The sequence below is a fragment of the Propithecus coquereli genome, unplaced genomic scaffold (genome assembly GCF_000956105.1).
Source record: "Propithecus coquereli isolate 6110/MARCELLA unplaced genomic scaffold, Pcoq_1.0 Scaffold243, whole genome shotgun sequence".
Taxonomy (NCBI): domain Eukaryota; kingdom Metazoa; phylum Chordata; class Mammalia; order Primates; family Indriidae; genus Propithecus; species Propithecus coquereli.
Genome location: NW_012147986.1, coordinates 4,556,552 through 4,573,233, shown reverse-complemented (window position 1 = coordinate 4,573,233; position 16,682 = coordinate 4,556,552). Strand labels below are relative to the sequence as shown.

Sequence of the window (16,682 nt, the reverse complement as noted above, 5' to 3'; positions counted from 1 at the left end):
TTAGTTGTCCAGATAATTTCTTTCTATTTTTAGTAGAGACGGGGTCTCACTCTTGCTCAGGCTGGTCTCGAACTCCTGAGCTTAAACGATCCGCCCGCCTCGGCCTCCCAGAGTGCTAGGATTACAGGCGTGAGCCACCACGCTTGGCTCATTTTTTTTTTTGACAATTTAGAATGTCATGGCCTTCTGGAGAATGTCTGATCTTGCATAGTCAGCAAGTTGAGAATGGGAATTAGAACTCAGATTCTTTGAACCCCGTGCAGTAATTTTTTTCATTATATTATGTTTCCCAAGTCAGGATTCTCTTGTGTTTGGTGTTTTCTTGTTTAAAAAAACACTTTTTGAAGTTAAAACTAATTGGTGATTTATCTTAATAAGAAGTTTTAGTGCCTTCAGTTGAATAAAATTTTAGAACTGAAAGCAACTTTGGATTCAGACTTAGGTGTATAGAAATTTGATATGGGCCAGGGCTGGTATTGCATGTCAGTGGGGAAGAGAACTTTTTATCAATAAATGGTGCTGGAACAGTTTGTTATGTGTTTGGAAAAAAATTAGACTTCTACTGCAAACCATACCCCAAAATCTATTCCAGGTGGATTAAATGTGAAAGTCTAAACTATGAAACTGTTAAAATATAGGAAAAAAAAACCTTATGACTCTAGAATTGAGAAGAGTTTTTAAATAAAATATAATAAACAGAAACCATAAAAGAAAGATTGAAAAATGCCAATTGCATTAAAATTAGGAAGCTTTGTTTGTCACGACACTGTAGTGAAAATGAAAAATACAACAGGGACAAGATATTTAAAATACATGTAATTGACAGAGCAGTGATATCCAGATTATATAACAAATGCCTTTAATCCATGAGAAAAAGATAAATAATTCAACAGAAAAATGAATGAAGACTTGAGTTGCATATTACCAAAGTAGAAACCTGTCTAATAAACATGAAAAGCTGCTCAACCTCCCTAGTAAGTGGAGAAATGCAAGTGAAACCACAATGAGATACCATTTCACACCCAACAGATTGGCAAGAGTGAAAAAGTCTAGCAATTTCAAATATTGGTAAAGATATAGAACAACTGGAATATTTATAAACTGCAGGTGGGAGCTTAGCTGGTACAGCTACCTTGGAAAATAGGTCGACATCATTTTTTCAAGACGAAGGCGTGTTTGCTGCAAGCTCCTTCCACACATGTGCACTAAGAGGTAGATGAAAGAACCTGCATAGCAATATTGTATAGCAAAGCTGTATAGCAAAACTATTAAAAGCAACATAAATTTCTGTGAACAGTAGAACTGATAAATATACTGTCATATATTTATGTAATGAAATATACTATAGCAGTCAAGGTAAATAAATTACAGTGAAAACATGAAAAACACGGATTAAAATTTAGAACATGATATTGAATGATAAAATCAGCATTGGAAAGATATATATACTATGAATACATTTATATAAAATTTGAAATTCTTCAAAATAAGTAATATATTTAGGGTCATAAACAAAGGTAGCAAAATTATAGAGAAAAGCAAGGAAGTAATAAACAAAAATCAAGATAATTGAAAAGAGAATAGGATAGGGAAAGGCTCACAAGGGACCTTGAAGGAAATGGTAAAATTCATGTTCTTAAATGGAGTGGTGAGTCCACACATAATACCTTACATGTACTATTATGTCTTTAAAAAATTATTATGACACATTTATGACACGAACGTATAAAGAATAGCATAATATACTGCAGTTACTTCTGTAATGCCAAATTACCAAACACTGGAAGACCTGAAAAAGTGTATTTATTTTTAAGAAAATGTACAACTGTAGTATTAGAATTTGATTATTGTTTTAGGAAAGTAATTGAATTTTATCTCAAGAATTATGTTTATATTATGCTACTTGAAGGAAAGCTGCATCTTGGTCAGCTGCATCTATACACACACACACACACACACACACACACACACACACACACACACATATAGGTCTTTTGGTCTATGTAATGCTTGATTTCTTATTTATTAACACATTAATGTAGTTTCAATAAAATGCTTATTCTCTTGAAATAGATTTATTTGTTCAGCTACTTATTGTAGATAAAAGGTGCAACTTAGAGAAATTTAGAGAAGTTCTAAAACTGACTTTAATTGTTAATGGAAGTTTTAAGATCTTGAAAATGAGAATGAGATTGACAGGTAAGTTCTACTTCATTCATTTTATCTTAAATATGTATTAAATATCATTTATCCTCTGTTCCCTAATCTGTCACAAAGTCTTTGATCTGATAAACCAAATTATATATACAACTATTATAAAATGTTGAGGGAGAAATTTTAGTTAAGAAAACTTTATAAAATCATATAAATGAATATAGCAAATGTTTTGTTATGATGTTCCTTTCTGTATGCTGTATACTCCAAATTATGTTTAAGTGATTAAATGTTTTCTGTTTTCCTTTAATTTGGAAATCAAATCTACCACCAAATAAAAAGATAGTTTTGACAATGATAGTTGAATGCGATTAGGGCAATTACTAATTTGTACTTTTGAATTGCATGGATTTCTGCCTTTTTTCCTCATATTTCTCCTTTAAAAAATGCTCTAGCTCTCCAGCAGTTCTTGGAAATTGTGCATGAGGAGATAATGCCAGCTCATGAGGAGATGATGTTAGCTTTTTTATGTGTCATTTAAACTTAATCTACAGTCTGGTATCAGCAGGGAGAAAAGGCATTATAAAGGCAAACTGATGATGTTCTCTGTAAATGACTGTGTTACCAGTGATTGGTTATATCCTCAGGGTGGATTCATAGCTGTCGGTGCTTTTATTTCATTTTAATAAAATCTTACTCATTTTGGTTCTTGAATGATTGGCGCAGTAGCTCTATAGCTACATATAAATTGCAGATTTTTTTGTTTGATATTGACCCTCAAAATATATGACTTTGGGTTCATTGTGTTTTTTCTGTTGCACAGAATTCCTGAGTTGCTATTGTTTTTATTCACATGAAATTATGAATGTACTTGGAAAATATCTGGAAAATACTATAATAGCCTTTAACCTTTCCTCAACTTATTTTTTTTTTAAAAAAAAAGCTCGCCAAATTAAGAAAACCCACTCAAAATAAAGGTACCTTTTTTTTTGGTACATATCAATCTTGCTTTAATATTTAATGATAACTCTAAGGAAAGCTATAGAAAATTGATTTGTATTTTAGTTCCATTTCTTCAGGGATAATGCATCCTTTGCACCACTTCTAAAGTTATAGCACAATCTAAGTTTGCATTTATAATCCCAAGGATATGTTAAAAGGCACACACCAATAATATGTCTCTCCTATAGGTAGCTTATATTGTTTAAATTACTGTGGGTTTGGGTTTGCTATTATTTTATCTGTCCTCATCTACTTTTAGAATCAAAGTTAAACTTGTCTCATTGAAGGAATTGGGGATCTTTCTATCTTTTTCTGGTCACAGGAAAGTTTGAATATTTAGAAAGATCTTTAAATCCACTTAGGTCTGGTTTTGGAAAGGGTTGGAAAGATTTTAAATTGTTGATTACATTTTTGAAATATTATAGGTCCAATTTGATCTCCTTTTATAATTACATACTTTCAGATCAGCCACATATACATACACATAACCATAATTTTTTAAAAAAATCAGTTTGGTGTTATTAGTTAATTGTCAATTCTGGCCATATTTACAAATGTATTGGTATAAAGTATTCACAGTGTTCTGTTATTTTTCAAATGTTTTGTTTTTTTATGTAATTATGTCATTGTTTTCATTCCAGATTTTTTTATGTGTATGTCTTCTCCCTTTTTGCTAGACTTTTGTCAACTTTATAACTTTTTAAAAACTATCTTTTGGACTTCTAGTACATGTAGCATTTTAGTTGGAGTACATGTAGTTTGACATAGATTTTTTAACCTATTCAATAAGTAGTATATATTTAGGTTTAAGTTAAAGGATCAAACATTAGACTTTGTTAGCATGTAATTTTTGCTTTTAGTTCTGGGATCTCCTATATGAACAGTTTTAGGAAAAGGGAAAGATGATCATGGACCATACTCATCGGTTCCCTTTCTTTGTGGCTGGATTTGCCAACTGCCCAATATTCAACCACCTATAATTTAAATACTAAATGATTTCAGCTGAGGAAAAAATACTCTTCTTTCTTACAATATCTTAGTTGGTTTTGTGCTGCTGTAACAGAATACCTGAAATTGGGTAATTTATAATAAATGGACATTTATTTGGCTAACAGTTCTGGAAGCTGGGAAGTCTAAGATCAGGGAGCCATATCTGCTGAGAGCCTTCCTGCTGCATCATAACATGGCAGACGTCATCACATGGAAGAGAGCACATGCAAGAGAGTGCACAAGAGATGGCTGAAATTGCATTTATAACAAACCCATTCTTGAGATAACAACCCACTCCCTAGATAATCAACCTACTTTCATAATAACATTTATCTATTTATGAGAACAAATCCCTTATGGCCCAATCACTTGTTATATGCCCCACCTCTCAACCCTGTTGAATTGGGGATTAAGTTTCTAACACATGAACTTTTGGGGGACACATTCAAACCATAGCTCCATAGTGTCTATTTTTTAATTGTAGTAAGAAATTATTAGGAGAAAATAAGTGGCAAAGAAGCTAGTCATTATCAGGGGGTTAGTGCATTTTGGATATAGAAGTTGGGAGATTCTCTATACTGAGAATTATTTTTAATGTTTCTCTCTCCAATGTCCAGTTGTCTCTATTAAGCAAAATAGAAGAAATCTTTTAACCAGTTAATTGATAACTGTTTTTTTTGTTTGATTCTTGAAGAAATAGGAGGTATATTACATTATTATACTATTATACATTACATATTATGTTTTTCCTCTTTTATATATAAAAAATAATTATGGTACTTATGTAAGTGCCAGGTTTATTAAACTTAAATTGTTTTGATACCAAAATTCATATTTAGTTGTATTTTATCACAATTTTGAGTTACAACATTACTATATTCTTTCTTTATTTGATAGATACACACAAATCCATGTTTTTATCAGTCTTCTGAGAAGAGCCAGCTCTTACCATTGAAGACAAATCTATGGCACTGGTTGAATCCTGGAGATAGTTTTTCTTTGTTAGTTGACAAATACATTTTCCGTGTTTTGTCTACAGACTCTGAAATGGAAATGGAATGTACCTTAAGGTAAGATTGTCTGATGAAATGAGAGTAAGTGATGATATTTATAATCTAATTCCTCAGCCATCACAAATGCGTGTGTGTGTGTTTTTCTAGAAAATATTTGACTTTGGAAACTTATCATTCCTCAATAGTGATTGCTCCCTTATGCGGTGTCTTTTACCATTTTATTTGAAATGTATTTCCCATCTAACAGTAACCAAGATAGTTAATTTGAAATTGAGTATGTTTTCTTCTTTTGTTTTTTTTTAGCTTTTTAAATTTGATTAAGGTATTAACTTCTGACTTAAAATACATTTATATAACTCCTCTTCCTTATAAAAGTAGCAGAAAATATAGAATAGGGAAACTGAGGAAATGAGGTATTAGAATAAACATACTGATATTTGAGGTATGGTTAAAATTCATACACTAGTTTTTAGAAGGTTATTTGGCTTTGTTTCAGCTTTTAAATTATAAAATGGGTAAACTAGACCTGTAGGAGTAGATGGACACAATCATACAGACTTATTTCCAGAATATCTAAAGAATTATTATAACTCAACAATGCGAAGGCAAGCAACTCAATTTAAAAATGCACAACTGATTTGAATAAACATTTCTTCAAAGAAGGTGACAAATGAGAATAAGAACATGAAAAGATGTTCTACATCATTAGTAAGAGGAAAATGCAAATCAAAATCATGTATCTGCTAGGATGGCCATAATCAAAAGATAATATCAAGTGTTGGTGAGGATATGGAGAAACTGGAACTCTTTGTACATTGTGTTGGGGTTGTAAAATGATACAGTCTCCTTGGAACATATTCTGGCAGTTCCTCAAAATTACTGTATTGGCCCAGCAATTCCATTCTCAGGTCTATACCCAAAAGAATTGAAAACATACGTCCACATAAAAACTTGTACATGGATGTTCACAGTAGTATTATTCATAATAGCCCCAAAGTGGAAACAACCCAGATGTCCATCAACTGTTGCATGGCTAAACAAATGTGGTGTTTTCATATGGAATATTATTCAGCCATAAAAAAGAATGAAATACTGATATATGCTACAACATGGATGAGTCTTGAAACATGCTAAGTGAATGAACTCAGACATAAAAGGCCACATATTGTATGATTTAATTTATATGAAATATCTAGAAAATGTAAATCCTTAGATACAGAAGGTAGGGTAGTGGTTGCCAGGGGCTCGAGGAAGAGGGAATGAGAAGGTACTGCTAATGCATATGGAATTGCTTTTTGAGGTGATGAATATGTTCTAAAATTAGGTATTACTGATAGTTGTACAATTCTGTTAATATACTAAAAACCACTATAGTACACTTGAACAGGATGAATTTTATGGTTATGTGAATCAGTTTTTAATAAAGCTATTATAAAAAATAACTACTTTTATTATAGTGTATTTAGATAAATTTTTAAGTTTCAATTTTTTTATTTAACAAATTCTGCTAATAATGCATTATGAATCCTGTGATGGTTGATCACTCAGAAGTATTTGAAGATAAAATAAAAACATATCTGTATCACAGTGACAGAATTTGATATTTAAATAATGGTGTAATAGAATAATTTGTACTTTGATTTCTTTTGAACTAAATGTTAAGTAGAATTTTGTTCTGAGATTGATTTTTTTATTGTTACATTTATTTTTGGTAAATATTAATAAAAAATTACCTATAGACTATAGAATGTATATGTATTAGTCTCAAACTTATGCCAGAATAGAAAATAAACTAGAAATGGAATTGACAAAATTGCTTAATTACTAATACTATAAATTGTGAAAAGTTAGTGCACTACTCTTGAATGTTTCTTAATATTTTTCAAATTCAATGTTAAGAAAATTTGAGGAAAAAATCATAATTTGGAAGTACATCTGTATCTTATGAGTAAGATGGATCTGGGTATTGTAGTGGAATGAGCTTTCTAAGATAAGGCAATCATATGTTTTCAAGTCTGTATCCCCAGTGCCTGGCACAGTACCTGACAGATGGCAAGGCATTGTGTTTAAAGGTGTTTAAAAAATATTTATTGAATGAACAAAAAATGTGGTGATGTGTAGTAATTTAGTTTACGTAAGTTTTCTCTTTTGGCTGCTTCCTGCCGTTGAAATTCAAGTCTGCCTTTGAAGAGATTATTGAAATACTAAAACAAACAAATAGGCCATTATTTAGACTTTTCTCAACCAGGCACATTTCTAAAATATTATATCTTCAGTTTTATAAAATTCATGTTTAAGGAGGAACAATTTACAGACAGTATAATTCATCCCTTTTAAATGTACAATTCAATGCACTTTGACACATGTTTTAAGTGCCACCTCAATGATATATAGAACATTTCCATTTCCCCAAAATGTTCCCTTGTGCCTCTTTGTAGAAAATCCCTTCACTTCACCCCCAATCCCTGGCAACCACTGATCTGATTTCTATCCCTGTAGCTTTACCCTTTTAGGATGTCATGTAAATGAAATCATACAATATACCCTTGTGTCTGGCTTCTTTCACTTAGCTAAATGCCTTTGAGATTCATCTGTGTTGTTGCACAAGTATCAATAGTTCATTCCTTTTTATTTTGAGTGGTATTTCATCTACATTTTTGGATTTTCAAAAAGATAAATGTGTTGGATCATCTCTATTCATACATAAGTAATAATGACCCAACAACTTTGGATGATCTTACTGCACATCGCAGAGAGTATGAGGTAATTGGTTCTGCTAGTATGTTCCACATGTGACCATGGATGTTCCTGTTCCAGAACATTTAGCTTGCAGTCATACTGCAAGTTTGGGATATTTCATAGGTGGCTCTGCAGCTATGTGTAAACTTAAGCTCAGGATTTTATTTATTTTTTTCTCTAAGACCCTAACTAGCTTAGCTGATGCCCTTGCAGTTTACATTATCTCTTAGGATGTTGGATTGTGATCTAAATTTTCATGGACTATCTGACCAAATACTAAATAAGTAAATAGCTTTTAAGCCTTGAGAGAGATGGCTACCACACAGCTCAGCTCATAAATAATTGTGGTTTCCAAGCCCATGATTTAGAGAGATTAGTGTATTTTATGGCAATATTATGATATTGCCATAATTGCAGAAGATGAAGAACATATTATAGTCTATATATTTTATTCTAGTGTACTATAATCTGCTTTTTTGTTTCTGCCAAGTCTGAGAAAAGAATCACAACTAATCAGTCAAATGGACTCAGAAGAATCACATTTACAGTGACATGGTTGGCAGCAGAAGCATGTTAAATTTAAGTGACTAGAAAACAAATTTCTATTTTATTTTATAGAAACAGTCAAATGCTTGATGAAGATGACATACTTAATGAAACACCAAACTCCCCTGTGATTAATTTACCTGGTGAGACAACTGGTGCCTCACAGCTGGAAAGAAGCACAGAAGTAATGGAGACCCAGACTACTACTACAGAGAGTGTGGTGAGAAATTTAGGATTTGATCCATTGGTAGCATGTTCCCTAAGTTATTTCAAGGGGAGAAATGACAGTATTGCTAACATTGATCTGCTTTTGCTCTTTTTATGTTAAGCTCTGGAGAATATCACACTAGTCCAACACTTCCACTAATAGAGATAATGAATTTCTTTGTAAGAAATTTGATTAACTCAGTTCACAGTTGCAGATGGATATTTTAATGGTAGCTTTCTGTAAAGTAAATAATTTTACAAATTCGTTAAGGTTGCATGATTCTTTTTAGTAATTAATATGTAGATGCCTTTTTAGTCTTTTCTAGGTGAATGTAGAGACTTCAATAAGCAGCAGCCAGATCTTGCCCAGAGGAAAAGAATCCTTCCAGCTTGGATGTTAGCAGAGAATTTAAGTGATCAGAACCTTTCAGCACCAGCCATCAGTGGAGGTAGGTTTTTGTTTCTGCTAATGTTGACTTTCAACAAAACGTTAAACAGAATTTGAAAGTTTTTCTAAACAAACATTATAAACTATATCTATACAATAGTGGTTGTGTAAGGGCATAGCTTAGCCTAAAATTTTTGTAGGTATATACATGAGGTCTAATTTAAAATATAAGATATTATTTTATGCTGTTTATCAAATACCACCCTAATAATTTTTTTCATTTGACAAGTACTATTATATGCTAGACTTACATTAATATGGATTTTCAAACAAACCTGTTGGCGTCATGTCTAAGTAAAAGGCTAACACAATAAGAGTGCTGAAAATTAATTTAATTAAATAAGAGAGTGTCCGATGCACAATGTTATGTGCTGGGGGATACAAAGAAGATGTGACCTGTGTCCTGATGCAGCTCATTGTCATGGTAGCTATCTCAATGATTTTATGTCTTTGTATCAAGATTTTTAAAATCTTATTTAAGCAACTTATTTGTTGGGAAATAACAGAAACTTACTCAGTTTAATTGAAGGGGGATTTGTGAGGTTAGTCAGGGTGACTCTCCAAATCCAAGTATAGGATGTATAATCAGGTCTCATGGGAGACAGATGATTAGGCTGTCCCTCCCTTCTTCTCTTCTGTGGGTACATGACCTATCTTCTGTTTCTCCTCTTCGCTGCAAAGGATGGTCATTTCTATTCACCTGTAACTTTGCATGTCGGTTTGTCTTGCCTAATTTCTGACATTGGCCAAATTCTCCTCTTCTTAAGCCTTCACTGCCTGCCAATTACTGGAATATTTTGTCTATCTACTCCAAATTCTAGATAAAAGAATCTGGCCCACTTTGAACCACATCGCCCAGGTCCAGGTTTTCTGGGAGAGTATGGTCAGGAAGGAAATGATGGGTATCTATAACATGCACATACATATATTAATATAAAAGTTGGTCAGATACCTATATAAATAGTTTAAAATCTTATCAGTTCTGCCATGTAGTATTACTTCTTTGAAACTATTAGTAATAGGTCTAGCGATACAATGTTAGAAATGGAACAAATAGAACTTTGGTGCTAAAGTGCTTTTTTGCGGTTTTTCTGCATAATGCTATAAAAACTGACTAGGAAAATAGGAAACTTTCCCAAATCTGAACACTGTGTTTTTAATTTTATTTGTGAAAAGTTTCAAAAATAAACTAAAAGGAACAGTACATGTAATGAACCGCCATGTACCCATTACACAGATGCAACCATTAACAATATTCTGCCATTCTTGTTTATTTATTACTTATTACAGAAGATACTCTTTTGTGTCTAGCTCCTTTTTCTTAGCAAAATGTCTGAGATTCACTTATGTTTTTGTATATATTAGTAGTTTATTTTTATTGCTGACGCGTATTCTGTTGTTTGAATATATCAGTTTGTTTATCCATTGTTCTGACATTTGGGTTGCTTCCAGTTTTTGGCTGTTGTGAAAAAAGCTGCAATGAATATTCTTATACAAGTACATATGTAGACATATGCTTTCATTTCTCCGGGATGAATATCAAACAGCGGAACTTTTGGGTCAATGAGTAGGTGTATGTTAACTTTATAAAATGCTACCAAATCTTTTTCCAAAGTGGTTGGACTATTTATATAGGTTCTAGAAATAATATGAGAGTTCCAGTTACTCTACATCTTCACCAATATGTTTTAATGCAGTCTTTTTAAGTTTTAGCTATTCTCACAGTGTGCAGTGGTACCTTACTGTGTATTTACATAAGCTTTTTAAGTGTACAACTCTGCATTTATTTATTTGCATATTGATATTGCATATTATATTTTGTTAGACTGGTGTATTAGTTCTGGTAGCTTTTTTTATATATACTTTGGGATTTTCTATATAGACAATATTGTCTGTGAATAGAGACAATTTTACTTCTTCCTTCCCAATGTGTATGCCTTTTGTTTCTTTTTTTTTGTTTCTTTCTTTTTGTCCCCTCTTAATTGAATTGTCCAGGAAATCCAGTACAATGTTGAAAAGAATTGGTGGTAGTCAACATGTTTGTCTTAATTCTGATATTCAGGGAAAAATAGCATTTTTTGATTAAATTTGATATTACTCATAGGTTTTTCATAGATTCCCTTTTTCAGATTAAAGAAGTTCCTTTCTATTTCTAATTTTCTCAGAGTTTCTATCTTGATGGGTGTTGAATGTTGTTGAATGCTTTTTCTACATCAAATAAAATGATCATATGGTTTTTATTCTTTATTCCACTAATGTGGTGATTATGTCAATTGATTTTTGAATATTAAATCAACCTCTCATTGCTGGATAAGACCATTTGAATATGATGTATTATCTATTTTTATATATTCCTTAGATTGATGTGTTAAGGATTTTATCTATGTTCTTAGTGATATCGATCTATAATTTTCTTGTAATACCTTTGACAGGTTTTGATATAAGGGTTATGCTGATCTGATGAGTTGGGAAATATTACTCCTTCATCTATTTTCTGAAAGAGTTTGTCTAAGTTCAGGCTGTTAAAACAGAATGTCACAGACTAGGAAGCTTAAACAATAAACATTTATTTTGTCATAGTTCTGGAGGCTAGAAGTTCAAGATCAGGGTGCTAGCATGGTTGTATTTTGGTGAAGGCCCTCTTCCTGGCTTGTAGGTGGCTGCCTTCTCTCTGTGTCTCACATGGCGTAGAGAGAGAGAGCTCTGGTCTTATCCCCGTTTAAGGGCACTAATCCCATTCAAGAGGCCTCCACCCTGATGACCTAATTACCCCCCAGGTACCATCTCCAAACACCAGTCACATTGGGGTTTAAGGCTTCAACATATGCATTTTGAAGGGATACAGACATTGATCCATAGTGGAATTTATGAAAAATTGATATTATTTCTTTTTTAAATGTTTGACAAAATTTCCTAATGAAGCCATATGAGCCTAAAGTTTTCTTTGCTGGAAGATTTTTATCTTTGGATTTAAGTCATTTGACTAATACGTAATAGGTGTGGTCTACTCTGTATTAATCTTTCTTGAGATTCATTTACCTTCTTGACTGTCATTCACCAGATGTGGAAAGTTTTTGCCATTTTTTCAAGTATTTTTCTTTCCCATTTTCTTTCTCTTCTTTCTGTAGATTTCTAATTGCATATATATTATACTGTCTGATATTGTCCCAAGTAATCTGTTAACTCTGTTTGTTTTCTCTGTTCTTCAGGTTGGATAATTTCTGTTGATAATCCTTCAGGTTTACTGATTCTTTTTTTCTGCCATCTCTAATTTGCTGTTAAGCCTATTTAGCAAATTTTTCATTTTAGTCATTGTACTTTTCAGTTTAGGAATTTCTATTTAGTTCTTTTTTGTATATTAATAGTTTCTGTTCCTCTGATGAGATTCCCCATTTATTCAATCATTATGTGTGTGTGTGTATACACACATATATATTCCTATAAATCCTTGAGCATATTTATAATAGCTGCATTAAAGTCTGTATCAGGGTGCAACTTTTCAATCATCTGAGGTTTAGTTTCTATTGGTTGCTTTTTAAAAATACGTGGGTCACATTTCCTATGTATTGGATGTTTTGAATAATATGCAAGTTCTTGATTTTATATTCCCCTGAAGAAATGTATTTGTTCTAATTGGCAATTGATTTGGCTGGATTCATGAACTCTGTTTCCTCTCTTGTGGACAGCAGCCGCTGTCTCTACTTTGTTTTCACTTTCCAGCTGCTGCTTTTTTTTGTGGATTTCCGGGATCTCCTCCATACACATGTAGTTTAGCAGTCAGCCAGGACTTGGGTCAATTTAATATGTAGGGTTTGTTTCTTGCCCCTTCTGAGGCTACCTTCCTTTCAGGATTTTATCCTTAACCTTCTGTCTGTTCTACTAGCCTCAAACTCTGTCCTCTGACCATTCAAGCTAGTAGAGTTGTAGGTTTCTGCCACCTATGAATTAAAGAACGCCCTCAGGAAAAAAGCTGCAAATTCACAAACTTCATAGGTTGTAGTCAGTTTTTCAAGGTTAGACTCTTCTCCGGCTCTGTCTTTTTGGTCATTCTCCAGTGCCTTCAAATAGTTGTTCTTTAATATTTTATCCTGAATTTATCATGGTTTTATTTGAGATGATTAGTTCAATTAAGCTATTCTGCCATTTTATCCTGTACATTTTCTTTTATAAATTAACAGCACAAATGAATATATATTTTAATTGAAACGTTACTACTCTTAGTGCTTCTCATAGTTTGCATAGAAGTCATCTAAAGTTTTTGATCAAGTATGTTATACACAGAATATACCTTATTTAATGATAATTTAGATTATAGTAAAATCAGAGTATTCTCATGGGAAAAGTAAGCTATAGATTATGTGTTGAGGGGGATGTGGTTAGAGTTTCCTGGTAAGAGTTTTATTCCAGTACAGTGGTTTTCAATCTACCCTTTCCTCTGACAATTATTTCGTGTATATATTTTTATCAATAACATCTCTCATTAAGTGTGGTGATCTTTAATTTGCAGGAAGGAAAAGGAGGGTGGTAGTAGAGAGGGGAAGGCTCTTTCCCTCAGAAGAAAATTTCTCTGATAACAGAAAGAATAACTTTACTTGACCAAAAATTGGATCAATGTGAAATGCCTCCCTGCAAACAAGTTCTTTTCTTTTACAGTTGTTTTATACTGTAACTGCCTCTGTGACACCACTTGCTTATAATAGTCCAAAATATATTTTGCTTCAAATATATTTTCTTTCACTTGATTGATGTCCCACATAAAATCTGAAGCAATTTTTTGGGCACTTTATCTTGAAAATACAAATGCGAGTTATTTGACCTTGGTCTGTACAGAATGTTACATAGTATACAATGTACTTAACATGCTAAAGCTTCAAAAGAAGACAGAAAAGTCTTTGGATTCAGATACATCTTTTTATAAACTTAGACTTCAGGAGAAGTACTTATATGAGCAAGATTAGGTTATCTAATTCCTTTAAAGACAGAAACATTTAGAAGTATAGGACAGTTCAGTTCACTGGAACCCTGCTAATTAAAAGTTAAAATAATTAAACCTTTTCTGCCGTATAGTTTTTTAAAAATTGTTTTATTTATTTGTTTAAGTAATAAATGACCCAGGTCAATAGACCAATTCAATGCTAGAGATTTTAAAAATTCAATTTCTAGGATGCATTTTAGGCTCATTTAGATATAGGTAACTTTTAAAAGTCTTTTGCAGCTTTAGTACTCTATTTGTGGTCATTAATACTTACTTATATTATCTGATACCAACTTGATATTTTGGAACCTTTTGAATTGTTAGGAAAAGGACAAATAACATTAACTGATGTTAAATGACTTGTCCAAGATGATATAATAAATGCCAGAACTGTAATTGAGAATTAGCTCTGTTGGACTTTAAAGCCCATGTTTAAAGCCATATCACTGTACAGTCACCCAAATTTACTCTTAATATGTCCTGTTTTTGTTTATTTGCCTTTTTTGATATGCTTTTACATTCTCTCCTGAATCTTCTTTCAATTTAACTCTTGGTTTAATCTTTATATGTAGGTGAATTTTTGCTGTGATCAGGCTATTCTTTTTGTTTTTCAGCTAATATAGTTCTAGTTTATTTTATTTTCTATGTCCCAGGTACTAGCTCTTGAATGTTATCATGAATTTCTCAGGCCTGGGCTGAAGGTTTTTCTATGTCCGTAAGTGACTGAGAAGTGAATGTATTTAGGCAAAGCCTTTCTGAGCCTCCTCTTTCTTGATTTCCAATTATCTCTGCTCTCTCAGCCTTCTAGGTATCAGGACTAGTGTACCAGTCATCACTCTCAGGTTATGACACTCTTGGTAGATTGAAAAAGGAGTTTTTATTTTTTCGTTGTTGTTATGATATACTCCCCCCATCTTCTAACCCTCCAACGTGGAGTCATAAAAAGTTGCAAATGTTGATGAAGATTGAAGTAGTCCCCTAAACCATTTGGTTTGCATTTAATTTTATACTGTGAATATTTTCAATATGGCAACTCAATGCAGATTATAAATATTGAGCTAGCATTGTTTTAGTTTGACTACAGTTCAAAATTTACAGTTTAAATTTACTTAAAGTACTAGTTATTCTCTGTACTTTGCTTTCAGAAATCTTGCTAAATTATCTAATTAATTCTAATAGTTTTTGAACCTCTTATATTTTCTAGCTGTACAGTATTATTTACAGAATTATGATAATTTTGGCTTTTTTGATCTATTGCTTTTTTTCCTTTCTTGTCGTATTTATTAACTGGACCCTATAAATTTTAAATGAAAATGGATAAAATTGGCATCTGTGTCTTATTCCTGTTTTAATAGAAATTCTGTTAGTATTTTAGCATTTAACGTGGTATTAGATTCTGATAAATAGTCATATCGTGTTTAGGATGTTTCCTTTTATTTTTATTTTTTTTTCTAGGAACAACTGTTGAATTATTTGAAAATTTTTTTGGTATAGTAATACTTCTGTATATTCATGTGTTAATGTAATTAATGATGTTGGTAGATATCCTAATATTGTACCATGCTTGTGTTCTTGGAATAAGTTTAACTTTATCATGATAGCTTATTATTTTTATAGTGTAATTAGATTAGATTTGCTAATACTTGGTTTAGGACATTTCTATCTATATTTATATGTATGGTTAGTCAGTATTTTTCTCCATGTATGTCATCTGTGTGAGATTTTAATGTTAGAGCTATGCCAGCATTACGTAAAATGAATTGAGAGGTTTTTTATGTATGGTCAGAGACAATTTGAATGACATAAAAAATATATTTCTTCATGAAACTCTCCTACTTCCCAGTCTGGGCTTGGTACCTACTTTTAGTGGTTAATAGTTCTGGCATAGGAATGGGTAAGTTAGACCAGTGGAAAAAAGGATGGAAGGCCCAGAAACAGATCAAAATATATACATATAATTTATAAAATATTATCAGTTCAAACTAATGTAGAAAGGATATGTTATTCAATAAATGATGTTGGAAAAATTGGTTCTTCATTTGAAAGAAAATAATATTAGAGCACTACTTCATACCATATTCAGAAATAAATTTCTATTGAATTAATACAATCTTAATATAAAATTAAAACTATTAAGGTATTTGAAGGAAATATAGGAAAAATCATTTTTATTACTTTTGTAGGCTTCTTAAGATGATAGAGAGCCTAGACCCTTAAGGGAAAAACTGACAGATTTATCTAAATAAAAATTTAAAAATATTTGTATGCAAAAGATGTTAGAAATAAAGTCAGAGGCAAATAACAGACTGGCAAACGATATACTGAGATATATTATCTGCCACACTTACAAGAGAAAGAAGGTTTTTAAAAATTGTTTAGTAACAAAAAAGATAAAACTCAGTATAAATTTTGGGCATTGTATATGCCATATAACAGAAGAATAAATACAAATAGTCCATAAATATATGACTTTATTATCTAATAGGAAAATATAAATTGAAACAACCAGTTACCATTTTTTGGTTCAATAACTCATCAAAATTAAAGCAATTGGCCGGGCGCAGTGGCTCACGCCTATAATCCTTGCTCTCTGGGAGGCCGAGGCGGG

General features: G+C 32.0%; 1 protein-coding gene across 1 annotated transcript in view; it reads left to right on the top strand.

The window, feature by feature from the left end:
• The window catches only part of APLF (aprataxin and PNKP like factor), a 60,131-nt gene that overhangs the window by 32,472 nt on the left and 10,977 nt on the right, over positions 1-16,682 (top strand). Inside the window, exons 3-5 of the mRNA XM_012646456.1 lie at positions 5,044-5,216; positions 8,517-8,664; positions 8,968-9,100. Of these exons, the coding sequence (XP_012501910.1) occupies positions 5,044-5,216; positions 8,517-8,664; positions 8,968-9,100 (454 nt within the window). The remainder of the gene's footprint in view (positions 1-5,043; positions 5,217-8,516; positions 8,665-8,967; positions 9,101-16,682) is intronic.